Source organism: Eschscholzia californica, unplaced genomic scaffold (assembly GCF_041429995.1).
Source record: "Eschscholzia californica isolate CP2 unplaced genomic scaffold, dmEscCali1.0.p SCAF_4, whole genome shotgun sequence".
NCBI lineage: Eukaryota > Viridiplantae > Streptophyta > Magnoliopsida > Ranunculales > Papaveraceae > Eschscholzia > Eschscholzia californica.
Genome location: NW_028238461.1, coordinates 38,852,909 through 38,868,870, shown reverse-complemented (window position 1 = coordinate 38,868,870; position 15,962 = coordinate 38,852,909). Strand labels below are relative to the sequence as shown.

Below are 15,962 nucleotides of genomic sequence, written 5' to 3'. Positions count from 1 at the left end.
CCACATACAACTTATAAGATGATCACAAAGATTCTTGCTAAACGCCTGAAATCCACTCTTAACCCCATCATCTCTCCCTTCCAAGCGACTAATGTCCCAGGCGCAGACAAATCTCTGATAACATCATCATGGGCCAAGAACTTATCTAGTCCTTTAAAAAATGAAAGGGAGTACTGGCTACTTCGACCTAAAACTTGAGATGTCCAAAGCTTTTAATAGAATCGAATGGAACTTTTTAATTGAAATTATGAGAAAACTCGGTTTCGCTGAGCATTGCCTTAAGATGATTTGGCAAAAACTCTATCCATAACATCCATAATCTTAAAGAGATCCTAAGTACCTTTTACTCCGCTTCGGGTCAGATGATTAATTATCCTAAATTTAATATCTTCTACTCTAAAAATTCCCACCCCAAGTTTTAGCGCCTCATCATGCGCAACCTCAAATTTAAATATGATTCCACTTCGGAAAAATACTTGGGTGCCCAACTCTTTATTGAGGCTAACAAAACTAGGGCGTTCAATGATATCCTAGAGCAGATCCAAGCCAAGTTATCTAAATGGAATCACTCTTTCCTCTCTCAAGCTGGTCGCAATGTTGTTATATCAACAATAACTGTGGTCGTTCCCCGATACCAGATGCAATGCTTCGCCTTACCCAAAGGTGTAAGTAAGCGCATAGCGACTTTGCAAAAATCCTTCTGGTAGGGAAAGTTTAAATGTATATGTACCAAAGCATGGTCATATGTTTGTCTTCCTAAAAAATCAGGAGTCCTTGGTATCCACATCCCGCATCTCGATAACACATCTCTTCTTACCAAATTGGCCTGGAGGCTTCAATCGGACCCTCAGGCTATCTGGGTTCAATTCCTTAAAGCTATATACTATCCTAACTCTATCTCTTCTGGGCGAGCCAAACCTCACCATTCGTGGAATTGGAAAATCCTCAAGAAATATTTCGATCAAATCAACAATCTGATTATGTGGGAATTTCGCATGGGTGAACAGATTAAGGTTTGGACCGATAATTGGATCCCTGGCAGATATAGCCTAACCATGAATCTTAATAACTCGAGTCTGGTCAATGTCTCTCAGCTCATCTCCAATAATAGCTGGAATGAAGATACTGTCAGTGCACATTTTGATGCCACTACAAAAAATCTGATTAAATCTATTCCTCTCAATGCTGAGGGTACGGACCAATTAAGACAGACCCTCACCGAATCCGGTAAATTTTCGGTTAAGTCTATGTATCCGCACCTCAACCTAAACCATATCTCAACTCCACCCGAATCTATCAACTGGAATTTTATCTGGTCCATCCCTACCATCCCCCGTACTCAGCTTTTTATTTGGAAAATCTGTACCAAAGCCCTCCCCGTCAGGAAACGAATAGGTAAATATATTGGTAATATTTTAGTTTATCCAAATTGTAATGAAATAGAATCTATTGAGCATGCTCTATTATACTGTCCCCTAGCGAGAAATATATGGTTTCATTTCAATATTATATCTTACAACATTACATCTTTAAAAGACTATATACTCTTTTGGCAGGATGAAACACAAATTTGCTACACGTCAAACAATATTCATTTCGTAACCATTTTATGGCATATATGGAAAATCAGATGTGATCATTGCTTTCAGTACTCAATTACCAATACTAGTACAGTGATAAAAATGATTATGGCTTTCCCGAAAAACATCAGTACCCTGTAAAAAATTGCTTCCACTTCGTTGGAAAAATGGCATCCTTCACCTTCGCCTTACTTGAAAATTAATGTAGATGCATCTTTTACTAACATTGACTCTAATATCGGTACGAGTTTAATAGTTCACAATGCAGACTCAAAATACCTAGCAACAACAGTAATATCATCTAAAGCAAGAAATAGTGAGGAAAGTGTGGCAATAGCCATTTATAGATAGTAACCACAGGATGATCATTATAGAAAGTGACAATATCAACCTCATCCGACATCTAAAAAACCGTCGTCATAATATCCAATGGCAATTGTTGATTCATGTTAGCAGGATAAGAGATATCAAATGCAAACTCGAAAGCGTCAAATTCAACCACACCAAAAGAAATCTCAATTCGCAAGCTGGCAAGTTAGCTAAATGGGCTCGAAAGAAGAATAGATCTAAGTCTTGGACAAATGTTCCTTACTTTTTAGTTCATATGTATTGTAATGGTACGCTGGTTAATTAATGATAAGTATTGTTCATCAAAATAAAAAAGACTTGGTGAGGCAACTGACTAAAAATAGAGGGTTTTTTTAGGAGAGATGCTCTCTCATGATGTCAGCCGACGATTTAGCTTCCCTCCCTTTTCCCCTATCGAGCAAACTCTAGTTTCTCTACCCTGACAAGCCAAGACAACATAATTAGTAAACCTCCCATGCGAAACCACTAATTAAGTACTCTATCCAACCTTCTCTACTCAACCCCCAAGAAAGAAATCTGATCTTCTTCCAAAGAAAAAAAACTGCTCTTAAACTTCTAGGAGGTCCCCCTTAGTAGGAAAATGAGAATCATTATGACCTCAGAATCGATTTTTGTACACAGAGGAAAATGAAGAAAATGTACCCTTTTTCTGCCAAGAAGAAGGTACCTTATCAGTGTTATACTCGTTTGTAGTTCCTACAGTTTATGACTTGGGTATTTTGAGGGTAATTGGTATTAAACTTAAAAAATCAGAGTTAATTCATGACAGAATCACAGTCCAGGCCTGGGTTCAGATCATCTAAAGAGTCTGTCAATACGAATCAACATTCAAATTTATATTTGATTAGTTGAAAGTTAGTCGAAACTTTTACTTTGATTGTTTTCTCATTCGAGGTAGTCCTTGACCAAACTCCCGTAAAAAGAACTTACTTTGACTTGTCTGTGGTTCGTCAATTCAGATCTGTTACTAAGCAAAGAATGAAACGTCGGTTTCAGTAGAAATTTCGGGCGGTCAAAAGTGGAAACGTTTCGGTCTGCGTGAAATTTTTTACAAATTTGCGGAATGATAAAACAATCCAAAAACAATTAAGTTAGGTGTTAATCTACAACAAAAATGTTAATGTAGGGGGTAAATTGAACTATTTAACTCTACTAAAACAGTTAAGTTAGCTCCTTATCTGCATTAAAATAATTAGTTTAGGGGGTAAATTGAAATATTTAACCTTAATAACCCTAAAACAGTTAGTCAGGGGGCTAATCAGAAATAAAACATAACAATTCTATTTTGTAGTAAAAAGTGTTTCTCCCTCAATATCACCTTTCAACCCTAAATTTCTAAAATTTCTCAACGCAAAAGCGACTGCTTCTCTTCCCCCTCTTTATATTTTCTTTGAAATCCCAAACTAAAACTCTAAAATAGAAATCTGGAGTAAAAGATCAGTTGAAGAAGAGAAGAATCTCTTGAAAAACAGAAAATGTGAGAAAAACCAGTCAAGAAAGGTAGAACAAATTAACAGAAAGGATAAACCACGGCAACAACAATGGAGACTTCCATCGACACCATTTCTTAAGATCAATGTAGACGCTTCTTTCACGAAACTTACGGAACCGACAGGAATAGGTTGCATTATTCATGATGACGAAGCACAATTCATCATAGCGACATCAAACACAATTACAGGACAAAATGCAGAAGAATGCGAATGTCAAGCAATATACTTTGGCATCTTATGGGCAATTAAACTTCAAATTTAGCACGTTCACATCGAAAGTGACAATCAAAATATCATCAAACACATTGAAAGCCAAGACGAAAGAATTCACTGGCGATCTAAACAACATATCTCAGAGATTCTAATACTCAAGCGGCATTTCACAGATATTCTCTATGTAAGAACTTGATTTTGATTTTAATATATCTCGTCAAAAAAAAAAAAAACATGGGTGCGGCCGAAGCAAAATGGGTTTGCCCAAAACATTATAAAGGGACTCTGGCTCTGCGACAACTACAACCGAACCCGCGGAATTGCCTCCACCAAAATCGAATCCCATCCTCCTAACCTGATCTCTCTTCTCGACAGAGAAGAAATTTGAAGAAACCCATAACACAAACAAAACTACAAAACTTCAAACCAGTTTTTTCTTAATCTAGAGAGAGAGAGAGAGAAAGTCAGAGAAGATGACAGAATCAATGATAAGGAACAAACCAGGAATGGCAAGCGTGAAGGATATGCCAATCCTTCAAGATGGACCACCGCCCGGCGGTTTTGCTCCAGTTCGATACGCTCGTCGAATTCCTACCAAGGGACCTAGTGCTATCGCCATTTTTCTTGCAACTTTTGGTGCTTTCTCATGGGGTATGTATCAGGTTGGCAAGGGTAACAAAATCAGAAGGTTAGATTTTTATTCATATATCTTTCAATCACTAATCCCTTTTACCAATAAAAAAATCTATGCTTTAATTTGCTTCTGTTACTTGGAATTTTCTTCCCCATTTGTGCTCTAGTATGGGTTTCTATCGTCTGAGATGTTTGAATTTTGACACATTTATCCTGGGGTTTCTTTTAATTTGTAAACCATGGTGTTTAATTTTTCATTAGCAGTTTATATAAGTAAATTTTAACCTAATTGGAGTTTGATCTATCAGTGTTAGAATAGTTAATTGACTAATTTGGGTTTAAATTAAACAGATTTGGAGAACTTTTAGAGAAAACTTTTGGGGTTATGTACAAAAATTAAGGACTATCCTTATATTTAAACAACCCTGATACTATGCCTGGTCACTTGCTCAGGCCGGGATTCAGCAGAGATAGTGGTCGGGCATAAGGTCATTAAACTGCTGAACTAGTCTTATACTCACGATACAGTTAATTTTACGAAAGTGTATCAATCTTTCAATAGGAATTGTAGTTTGGATACATTTAGATTTTCAGTTAGGTACTTCAAGTGATTGTATCTGGGATTCTTACTTCAGGTAGCTACACCATTATTGTTACCTCGTTGTGACTTGTGAAAGATCTTAGGATGGTATTTCGTTTCAAGGGCATAGCAGGGGAGTGAGATGCCACAAAACATTTTCCTTATATGCATGAACTAAACTGAAACGCTTCTTGATGTTTCTTGATTGTAACTTGTAAGGGAAGTGATGTCTTTTTTTTTGGAAGTCGACTACGATCTACGTTAGTCGTTACATTTGGCATTGATACATCATAGATGTGATAAGCTCGATAACCGCCCACTCAAACTCAAACCAGACCGGGCCTATAGCCCAACTAGACAATGGCCTAAAGCCCAATTACATTATTTATACCCTAATAATCCCAATTCAAATAACCAAAGATTCCACCTTCTCTGAGGTTCGAACCTGGGACCTCCAGGGCTTTCTGGAGTTTATGTCAACACCTTGGAACCACTTGGGCTACCAACTGTTGACGGGGAAGTGGATGTCAAGGATCTGATTTTTTCTTTTTTCAGATTACAACTACTTATATTTCTGCAATTGTGTTAGTTCAATATTCTTCCTAGTAATATTATGTGATTAACTTCTTTAAAGTCGGTGTCTAGTTATGGAGTTACTTAAGATTTATGAAAACTTATTATTCCTCACAACTGTTACCTTGAGAAGAGGGGACAATAAGATAACATATATAAAAAAGTATTAGCGTCCTAAACTCCTACGACACTGACCTGGATCCATTACTGAATTATTAACAAAGATTATTAAAAATTATAGTACAAGTAGTTGAAACCGTGTCATTTGATATTTTAAACACTGAGTTCTTTGTGATGGGCCGATGGGGACTTTATTAGGTGTTGCCATGTTCCTCTTCGGCCTCAGGTATTTTGTTCTTTTGACGCAAGTAGATTGTTCCTTGACAGTAGATATTAATTGTGGTTAGATTTAAGCACTCATTTTGAGCTTACCTATTTGGATTATGGCATGAGTTATAAGTTTGAGAGGTAGAAGTTAAAGGAAAGTGGTCTCACAATCAAAGATGATCTGGCATGAGTTTTTGCTTCATCGACTCTTATGACATTCAGTCGCTTTTGTATAACTTACAAGAAACGAAATAAACTCAATTATGGCACCTCAAGTCCAATGATGGAGGGAACATCTGAAATGTCTTAAATAGCTTATGAAAGTAATTAGAATGACTACTGAGGAGTACCGAGTACGCCTTGATCTTCTTCACTGGTCTCAAGGCACATAAAGTACATTATGATATGATTGTTAGATGATCTTTTAGTTGAATAACTTTTCCAAGAATTGGAGTTTTCTCTAGGATTTAGAAAACCAACCAGACATGCAAATCACAACTTGGGTCTAGGATCCACTTGAGATATGAGAGGACATGTGATTCAGCTGAATTTATGTTGACATCATTTCTTAGAGAAGATCAAGATTTACATTTTCAAGAAACCTGAATAGCTTGGGAGTTTGTTGCATTTCACATCTTCACTTAGTAGGCTAGGGGACTTTGGGGGCCCTCCACTAGCATCTTCTAAGGAAAAAACAGAGACAGATTATCTACGTTTCATGGACGGACAATCATGTTAGTTTTATCTCGTGCTCATAGTATAATTCGAAGTGGACGGAGAATTGTTATGAAAAATTGAAGATTTCCTTCTTTATAACATATGCAACATAGAAATATTGAATCAGATAAATTGATATAAAGGAATGTCGTAAAAACATATACAGCTAATATTGAATGTTTGTGTAATTGTGTAAATTAGAAACAAGATTTTTCTGTGCTCATCTTCAAGAGTGCGATAATTGTCAGTGACTTGGTGATTTACATTTAACGTATTATTTTAATTTCCATAGCCTCTTGAACTGTGTAGATTAATCTAAACTCTTGATAATTTCTATTGTACGACTGCTTTAAGAAGATTGACCAACCAATGAAAAGTTAAATTTATAGGTCAATTATCATGTATCAGAATTTTGCACATAACTGAGGTGTGAAGTATTAGTGTATCAATAATAACAAGTAGGCATTGATCTTTGTCTGTAGGGCACTAAAAGAAGAGAAATATGCTGCTCGAAGAGCAATCCTTCCCGTACTTCAAGCCGAAGAAGATGAAAGGTGAAACCTTTAGGGTTTACATTGCTATCTACTCAATTTCATTTGAAGTTCGAACATATGTGCTTAGTCTATCTGATTTTCTTATAGATTCAACAAGGAGTGGCAGAAGTATCTAGAAGACGAGGCAAGAATTATGAAGAATGTTCCAGGATGGAAGGTGGGTGAAAGTGTTTATCATTCTGGAAGATGGATGCCCCCTGCTACTGGTGAGCTACGACCTGAAGTCTGGTAACTGGCTTTTTACATGTCTTGGGTTTCCATGGAAGTCCTTTTGTTGAGCAATCAAGAAATCGGAAATCTCATTCTGTTTGAATTTTGCTGCCTTTCGTGTTCCTACACAATAATTATAGTAACTCTTAACTTACTCGAAATCTCACTAATCAGATTTATGCGTAGAAGCAAAATGTTGTATTCTTAGGACAAGCCTTATATATTTGGTGAAGAATTTTCAAAAATAAACTTCAAACAGTTAGTCTTTGATGCTTGTCGATGTTACCTTGTTATTCTAAATAGGGCAGAAACTCGAGCCAGTTTCCTATTGGTACCTTTTGAAGCACTTTTAAGTAGTAACCAAGTTCAATAGGCGTGGCTTGGTTCCTGAAAGTAACATTAGGGTTTCATTCATGGAGAGGCCCATTCCAATTATTTTTGTTAAACGGGGTGATTCCAACTATGGTTTAACTCAGGCCGTTATCCCAGTTGAAAATTTAAAAAATCCAACATCATCCAAGTAGGGTAACACGTGGATCTCGTTCATTGGTGATGTCAAAATCATCCGTTAAACCTGTGAGTTATGTACCGCTACTAAAATCTTAAAGAATTTACATCTATTGAAATTACAGAGGTGGCCACAAACTGACTCAATGTCTTAAAACACATCAGACACACAAACTAAAAATCGATCTGTTAAGACAGTGCCTCGTCTCATCATCAAATTATCGGCCTCCTGTGTGATGATCTTAGACGGATGTGAGTCGAGACCACGAGCGACATGTTGTATCACGTGATATCACAATGTGAATGACATGTCTAAATATATCTGGCTTTTTTTATTTTTTTTATTTCTTTAGACGAATACAATTTGTATCAGTCAATGCCTTCAGAATTTTCTAGAGGTCAGCGTTTTGGGAAATAAGACAATTTTTTTGAATGTAAAGTTTTAAAGGAAAAATGTGACTTTTGACAAATTCTCGGAGTGTGAAATTTTAAAGGAAAACAAAGTAGTTTTTCTTCTTCCTCATCTCCCATCATCAACTCTGGCCGCCACCACCAACTCCGACCACTACCATTATTTCCTCCTCTTTTTCTTCCATAACACCTCCATTTATCCTTCTCTCTCCTCCATCTCCTCCTTCTTTCCTCTCCATATCTAATCCCGACGAAGGGGAGAATCCCCTTTGCCAGAAACCGATCTAATTTGGGGCGTCTCCAAAACTAGGTCGTTTTTCGGCCGGAACAACCGAATAAAAAGACAAAAAAGAGGGAGGAGGAGAAGAGAGAGCGGAAGAAGAGAATAGAAGAGAGTGGAAGAAAGAAAAATATTCAAAAAATTTAAACGTCCCCGACAATGGCAGTTTACCGGCAACAGGTGCTAGTATGGAGAAGAAATGGTCAACTAAAATTTGTTTCCCTCTCACAATTGAAAAAAAATTAGTCAACTGAAATGGACCAATCTTTAACAAAGTTTTTGCACTCCAAATTTTTTTCTTACCAAAGCGCTGGCCTTTTCTAGATTGTGCTCCAAAGTCATCAACAAACATTTTTTTTGCTCCTTTTGTAGATACGCGTGCAAAACACTTCAAATTTAATGATCTAACCCAATTTATACAAAGTACCTCTTCAAGTACATTTCTTTGTAAAAGAGCATTTATAACCATTTTTTTGGGAAATCGACTACGGTTAGTCGTTACAAGGCATTATTACATCATGAAGAAGTAATAAGCACGATAACCGTCCAAGTTAAATCATTGAAAGAGGCCTAAGGTCCAACAACATGAAAGAGGCCTAAAACCTCACAAATTTACTACATTACTTACCTTTAATAACTCAAGTTCAGTAAACTATAGATTCCATCTCTTCTGGGAATCGAACTTGAGACCTCCAGAGTTTTAGAGTTTATAACAACTATTAGGCGATTTTTCACCTTTCCTTCTTTAATTTATTATATAATTTTAGTTGTATGTGTTGTAATATATTTTAAATATTCTCAATTTTACCCGTCCTACATATCTTAGTTGTTCTTTTGTTGCTAAAAAATACTCTATCTTAGCTTAATATATCATCGACCGAGTAGCAAATGAAATTTAATTCTTCATGCTAAAACAAAACTTGAGTTATCCTCGCTTATGTCATTACTATTTTCAGAATAAAAATGGTTATATCTATATAACAAATTAGTTAGGTCTTTGTCATGTCATAACTTTCCATTATAAATTTTATCCATAAAATATCCATCAATAAGTTTTCAGCACCAGACTTTCTTCTACTAATTTAACAACGGTTGAAAATAACTCCCTCCTTATATAGTTAAGCAATTTCTAAAGATAACTACTCACTATTCTCTCCTTAATTCTCCTTATATTAGGTGTTTTTGGAGTGCGACATAACTAGACAGAGAATTGAGTCTTTAACTTAGGGTTCAAATCTTCTTCTCCTCTCCATCTTTCCTTCATTTTGTCTTTGCTCTGTCTTTCCAAACATAAGTCAATTTTCTTTATTGTTCATAGCTTTTTATTGTAAGATTATAAAGTAAGATTATATAATTTGTACTGGTGATCTAAATATTGAGACAATTTTCCTATTGTGATATCTTTTAATGAATGTACACAGTGATGTGAGACAAGTTTAGGGGACTTTGATTGGGCCTTCTCTTTGTTGTATGATGGTAATGTGTATTCATCTGCTTAAGGTGATCAACAAATTACGCCTTGCTGAGGCACGAGCTATACCCTAATTGAACAAAAAACAAAAAAAATTTGTGCATTCTTCATTAGTGCTACATGTACAAAGTCCTTGACAAAATTCATAACTTAATGACTGATTTTCACTAAAAGACAAAAATTGATCAAAGATTTTCAAAGTTTGACTTTGATCGGGACCGTTCACTTAGTATTTTGTCAAGAATCTTGTCAAAGATTCTTTGTACATTTAGCATTTCCCTTTCCTTTTTATGGCTCAATATCTTTTGGGGTTTTTTTTATAGCGCCCCACTTTTTGGCTTTAGGTTTGTGGTTTGTTTTGGCGCCACACATGTTGTTGTCTATAGGCACCCCAAACACTCCTGACCATTTTTTGTGAAATTTTGAGGGTATAGACCAAAAAACGGGCCCTAATAACAGTTTTAGTCCTCTCTAATCTCATAAATGGTTTAAAAACCAAAATATTAATTTAAATTGATATATAACCCATTTGTATACATCTAGAGAGAAAACACAAATCCCTATAATACATAATAAATCTTAATGCCTAAACTAACCTTCCTTATATATAAAAACAGATTTACCTTCAAAATACCTAAATATCTTTTTCCATTTTTATCTCCCACCTTCTCTCTCCAATCACGTTTCTTACCAAAGTAACCTCTATCTTCATTATCTTCAGTAACCGAAACCTGTTTATTTTCTCTCTCTCTAAATCCGAATCATCTGATAATCCTCCATTAAACTCAGAAAGCTTGTTTCATCTTCATTAGAGCAGTTGTAAACACCTTCATCGTTTTATCAGGTTTTACACATTTCGGAAGTCTTTGTTCGTACCATTGAAACAGATTCTGAATCAGATTTAATATTGCTTTTCAGGTCATTGAATCAGATTCTCTCTCTCTAAAGTTAAACATATATGATTTTGATTATGATCTCAAAGATTTGTTTACTATTATTATTAACTACGAATGTTTGCTGTTTATTTTCTCTCTCTAAGATTTTCATCATTGTTTTTTATCTTGATGTTTAATAGATATTTACTGATTAGTTCAAAACGAGTATGTTTTGTTTTCATTCGATTATCGTATCATTTTTCATTAGATTTAGGTTTAAGCTTCTTGATTTTCTGATATTTCTTCACCTCGGATCTTTGGTTTCGTACAATTTTATGAACCAGGTGTTATTCCGTACGTTTATCATAACAGAATATACAATATAGGTAATTTACAGTAAATTTTGATACTTTCTAGTACATTACTCAAACATCTTTTGTACGATGTTTTTAATACAATATATGATAAATTCTAAAACATCGTATAAGTGCACATAAATTATGTATTATTTATTTACCATTACGCGTACTTTTCACCCAAAATAGTAGCCTTGTTAAGCTGACCAAACTACTCAAAACCTTCAAATATTGTCAAAATTTGACAAACATTATACATAATTTACGGAAATGTACATGTATTTTATATTACAATATATGATTTTTTGTTTAATGTATGTGTATTTATGTGTGTAGATTGATATAACAGATGAAATTTCAAACAGAATCATCAAATCAAAGTAAGTCAAAGAAACTAAAATCATTTGGATATGCTCGTGGTGCAAAAGTATTTACTGAAGTTGGTCAGTTGTTTCCTCGTGGTGCAAAAGCATTTGGATATGCTCTTCCACAGTATAGTGTAACTGTTGTTTGTCCTGCTCAAGACTGTAAATAGAGGGTACATGGATAGGCAACATATCTGAACTAGAGAAGATTTTGTACGTTTTTTTTGTAACAGAATGTAAACGATGTGTAATTTAATAAAAATCATGTGTAATTTATTGAACATGACGCATATACATGTGATAAATTACGTTGTATACATGACAATGATGGTTGCCTCGTCATAAATAACACATAATTTACCAACCTGTTTCATAATTTTGTATTCGATGTGTGGTTATGTATTAAGAAAAACGAAAACAAATGATGCTGTAATGTTCCCAGAAAAATATACTTTTCCTAAATCTGAAAGTTAAGTGAGAGAAAGTGATATATACGTTTTGAACATTATTTTGGTCTATATACCCATGGACCCTTTTTTGTTTTAGGCTCGTTATTCTTTAAGCGCCTCACCTTTTCACCCATTTTGTTTAGATGTGTCCTAAGCACTTCTCACTTCTTCTTTTCTTTTTATTCTCATCCTCCTCAATTTTCATTCTAACTTTTTCTTCCAAAATCATCGTTAATACCCTTTGATTTTTTCATATTTTTGAAGGGTAGTATCTGTAGTTTGCTTATTGAAGAAATAAACTAAAAAAAATCTTCAAAAGATCTCCATTTGTTATTAACATTCAACTCTAAAAATCCTAATTCTTTTTGCTGATTTTATCTTTTAATCTAGTGTTTGAAAAGTTTTCAAATGGTTAAATCCTTAAATAGTATATATCATCGATGTTGGGTCAATTTCGAGTGGTACATAGTGATTCGTAAGTATATCAATCTCATTATTCTGAATGGCCTCACACTCATAACAATCCCTGATGATAGTTCTTATACATTATATTTATCTAGACTCGTATTTAGATGATAGTTAACATACTTTTAGCAACTATATATATATTATAATAGTGACATAGATCAATTATTTATTATGTCTAATATGTATAAGTCTCATAACTATCCGTCTCTTACTAGTTAACATGATTTTTTGATTAAAATTCGGCAATAACATGAAGATAATTCGATGATATTTTGGTTACATAATACATGATCAATTGCCAATTTATGTTAAAGTAGCGAATCCATTATATGTTCAGGGGCGGAGCCAGGATTTGGTTCTATCTAGAGCTAGCTTAAAATTTGGATATTGAATTTGTATTCAAACGCATTAGTGCTTGCAAAAAATAACGACGTTTTTTTATTCAATTACAATTTTCTCTGTACACTTATTCATTTTATGATAATATTTTCTTATTTTTCTACTAATAGACATACCTAGGATTTGAGAAGCGGAGAAAATTTTTTGAAGTTAGAGACGTCGAGATAAACAAAAAAATAGGATATAAAATATTCTGTTTTACTAAGTAAATGAAATAAAATACGATAAACATACTACACTACTCGTTTACAAAGAGGAAAAAATCTGAGAAAGGAGACTCTACATTTCGGCGTAGCAACTAAGAGAAAATAGGTAAGTGAAGGAAGACAAAGAAGAAGAGATAAAGACGAAGTATACGAGAGAGAGAACATAAAGTATACGAGAGAGAAATATAAAGTATACGAGAGAGAAAAGATAAGAGAAAATAAAAATGAAAGAAGAAAAAAAATTAAATAAAAAAGAATAAGCACAAAAAGATATGGAGGCCAAAAAGGAAGTTTTTGACAAAATTGAGTGCCAAAATGACAGTTACATATGAGTTAAGGGCCAAATCAGAAGTCTGATATCAATTGGGGGCCAAAACTGAATTACTCCTTTCCAATAGCTGCAAAAAAAACATTTGAAAACCCACCCTTTAAGTGGATTCGAACCCATGATGTTGGGTGTGTAAGAAACTGTCTTCAACCAGCAGGGCTAAATCCCACTAATGTCAACCTTGTGGTCCGAAACTATTAGTAGCTAACCCAGGCTATAGCCTGGGTTAGTCTACACATAGCTCCGCCCCTGTATATGTTATTGTTGAGCATGAAAGAATATTGTAAGGTATGATGATTGATTTGTATGCATGCTGTGGTGATGTGGTGAGTTGGTAGGAAGTTGATGAGTTGGGTGGTTGGTTCGACCCTCTCTACCTAGTCATGGGGCATACGGGGTTGGCTCTAACATAAGGGTAGTTTTGTGGTCCACAATCTCATGCATTGTGGGTTATGAGAGGGTTTAGATGATGGTTTCAATTTTCTTAGATGGACACCAACTTACCATATCACTTGTGTTTGTTTGTAATTGTTACTTGCATATACTTCTATTGCCACAATTATCTGATTGATATTGACACCTCGTGGATAAATCTAATTGACTTGATAGACCTTGAAACTATTTAGAAATCTACTTGTTGGGTCCTCACCTAGCCTATTATTTTTAAGACAGGGAAATCAAGAAGGGTCACTTGCTTGATTCATATTTATCCCTTTGGAGGAGTTTTCATAACAATTTTCTTTTTCAGCAGGTAGCTGTTTGGAGTTTCATCTCCTAGAGAGTTCTTTCATTTGTCTTTATTTTTGTCAAACCTATGTATCGATGATTAAAGACATCGGTTAGTTATGGAAAACTTAATAAAGTTTCTTTTAGTTGATTCATTGTTGCTTATGAGTTTCATTTTTTGTGTTTTTTGTCTCTTCTGATGAGCACAACAACTATACATGCTTACTGTTCTGCGGAGAAATACTTTAAGTTTAGGTTTTCATGGCTGGCGACGTGAAAATCTGGACTTGGGATGCTAGAAAGTGACATCAGAGCTATAGGTTCATAAATCTTAGGGGTCGTGTCTAGGGCTTTAAACAATTAGAGATAGTAAAGACACTTTAGTTCTTTCTTAGAATTTGTATGATGGTTGATTTAATTTTCTCTTCATGTTCCTTTCTTCATTATATTCATGGACGGAGAAGGTGTTATTGGTAGGGAACATCGTAGTGCTCGTATCCGAGGTTGAGGTGCAGGCAGGGGGCATGTCGAGGAGTCTCCGTTGGGGAAAGATCAGTAGGAACTGCGAGTGCAGCGGCGCAAGTGGAGAGCAATGCGACTATAGTTCAAAATATGAATTGAGGTGCAACTGTGATCATTGACGGGACTGTATTACAAGATATGATTAATATTGCAATAGAGGCTAGAATGAGGGAACAGACTTAGATGCAGAATCCAACACAAGAAGCGGTAGCAACAACACAAGCGAAGTCTTAGACTGGAATATGTATCCCACCTATAAGCAAAGTGTCAGACTGTCCAGTCTAAGATCCTAAACCAACCCTCAAACTGGAACTCGTTCAAGAGTATGCTTGCTCTCCCGCCCTAGACAGAGCGCTAAAAGGGCGCCTACTGAGTTTGAGGGTCAAATTGAATTGCCTAGAGTTAATAACTCTAACAGGGCGTCTACAACAAAAAGTAGGCGCCTATAGATGCACCTATATCTCTTTCCTTCCTCTATTTTGTCAAGGGTAATTTACTAGGCAATGTCTTCTATTGTTAAAGACAATGTATTTTACAAATTTGGTTTGGTTAATCTATTGTGACCAAGTTTGGTTAAGAGCAATGCTGCCTTAGAGGGTTAATAATAAAGGAGAGAGGGGGAAGAAGGAGAAGAAGAAAGAACAAGAAGAAGATGAAAGAAGAAGAGAGAGAAAAAAAATTCAGTCACTTTAATTAACCCGCTTTAAATTTTCTTTGCCAGTCTCTAATACTTCCTTCAAACGACAACTTCCATGTGACTGCGGAAATAGTTGATTTTCAAATTTTGATTCTTTGGTATTTGTTGTGGTTTGATGATCTTAGTCTTGTGTCGATTGGTTTGGCGACCTTGGGTTCATTCTCCTTCTGATAAAGTACTGTTGTTTTTGTGTCGTTTGTTCTTGACTAGTAACTTGGAAATTTTGATTATTGCCTTAGGTGTTGATTCATTGAAAGCTTTTGATTTGTTGGTGGTGAGACTAATGTTGGAATTTCTATTAGACATTGGTCCTGTGTTTTTTATGTAGAAGTCTGGAAGCTTCTCTTTAACTTTTAGTCTTGAAGTGATTTGAGTTGGTTTTAGAGAGAGAGAGAGATGGGTGTGTGTGTGTTAAGTGAATAGAGGAAGTTTGGAATTCTGAGATGAAAGAACAAGATGAAGGAAGAGTCAAACTTTGGTAGATGCATTGCCTCTCTAACGCACATTGTCTTTAACCAAAATTAGGATTGCATTTAGCGAGATTGCATTTAAGTACTTTGAACATTGCCTATAAAATCTCCCTTTTCTCAAATACTCAAATAAGTTTTCTAAAATTAGCCCAACACCTAATTTATGCAAAATAGTATTATTAT

The 15,962-nt window shown here is 35.1% G+C and overlaps 1 protein-coding gene across 1 annotated transcript; it reads left to right on the top strand.

The window, feature by feature from the left end:
- Positions 1–3,890: 3,890 nt before the first annotated feature.
- On the top strand, positions 3,891–7,516 carry LOC147544565 (NADH dehydrogenase [ubiquinone] 1 alpha subcomplex subunit 13-A-like). Its single transcript, XM_086636965.1, has 3 exons — positions 3,891–4,343; positions 6,968–7,039; positions 7,127–7,516. The coding sequence occupies exons 1-3, from the start codon at positions 4,129–4,131 to the stop codon at positions 7,269–7,271; spliced, it is 432 nt and encodes a 143-aa protein (XP_086493091.1). The 5' UTR covers positions 3,891–4,128; the 3' UTR covers positions 7,272–7,516.
- The last annotated feature ends 8,446 nt before the right edge of the window (positions 7,517–15,962 follow it).

Bases quoted from the DNA above. Each gene is read 5' to 3' on its own strand.
- LOC147544565 (XM_086636965.1), top strand. From the start codon at position 4,129: ATGACAGAATCAATGATAAGGAACAAACCAGGAATGGCAAGCGTGAAG. The intron at 4,344-6,967 runs GTTAGATTTTTA...CTTTGTCTGTAG, and splicing joins AAGGGTAACAAAATCAGAAG to GGCACTAAAAGAAGAGAAAT. The intron at 7,040-7,126 runs GTGAAACCTTTA...ATTTTCTTATAG, and splicing joins CAAGCCGAAGAAGATGAAAG to ATTCAACAAGGAGTGGCAGA.